At 64.1% G+C, this 217-nt stretch overlaps 1 protein-coding gene across 1 annotated transcript in view; it reads right to left on the bottom strand.

Moving 5' to 3' along the window:
* SRSF6 (serine/arginine-rich splicing factor 6) overlaps nt 1-213 on the bottom strand; it is a gene marked incomplete at its 5' end in the record, with an annotated part of 4,227 nt that extends 4,014 nt beyond the window's left edge. The window contains one exon of the mRNA XM_009697154.1: nt 72-213. Within this exon, the coding sequence (XP_009695456.1) occupies nt 72-213 (142 nt within the window). The remainder of the gene's footprint in view (nt 1-71) is intronic.
* Nucleotides 214-217: the final 4 nt, after the last annotated feature.

Genomic DNA, 217 nt, shown 5'->3' with positions numbered 1-217 from the left:
GCCTCCCCTCGCCTCCTGCCCCTTGCCCGAAGCAGCCTTATAACCACGCAGAAAGATGGACCCGCACTCACTGCGACTACTGTAGCTGTACCCGTCCCTGTCGCGGCGAGGGCCGCGGGCGTGCTCCACGATCACGCGCTCCCCACACAGATCCTTGCCGTTCAGCTCGTAAACAGCATCGTCGGCGTCTCGGGAGTCCTCAAACTCCACGAAGCCG

This window comes from Cariama cristata, unplaced genomic scaffold, assembly GCF_000690535.1.
Source record: "Cariama cristata isolate BGI_N322 unplaced genomic scaffold, ASM69053v1 scaffold40033, whole genome shotgun sequence".
NCBI classification, from domain to species: domain Eukaryota; kingdom Metazoa; phylum Chordata; class Aves; order Cariamiformes; family Cariamidae; genus Cariama; species Cariama cristata.
The sequence above is the reverse complement of the archived record's forward strand: the minus strand, read 5'-3'. Positions and strand labels throughout refer to the sequence as shown.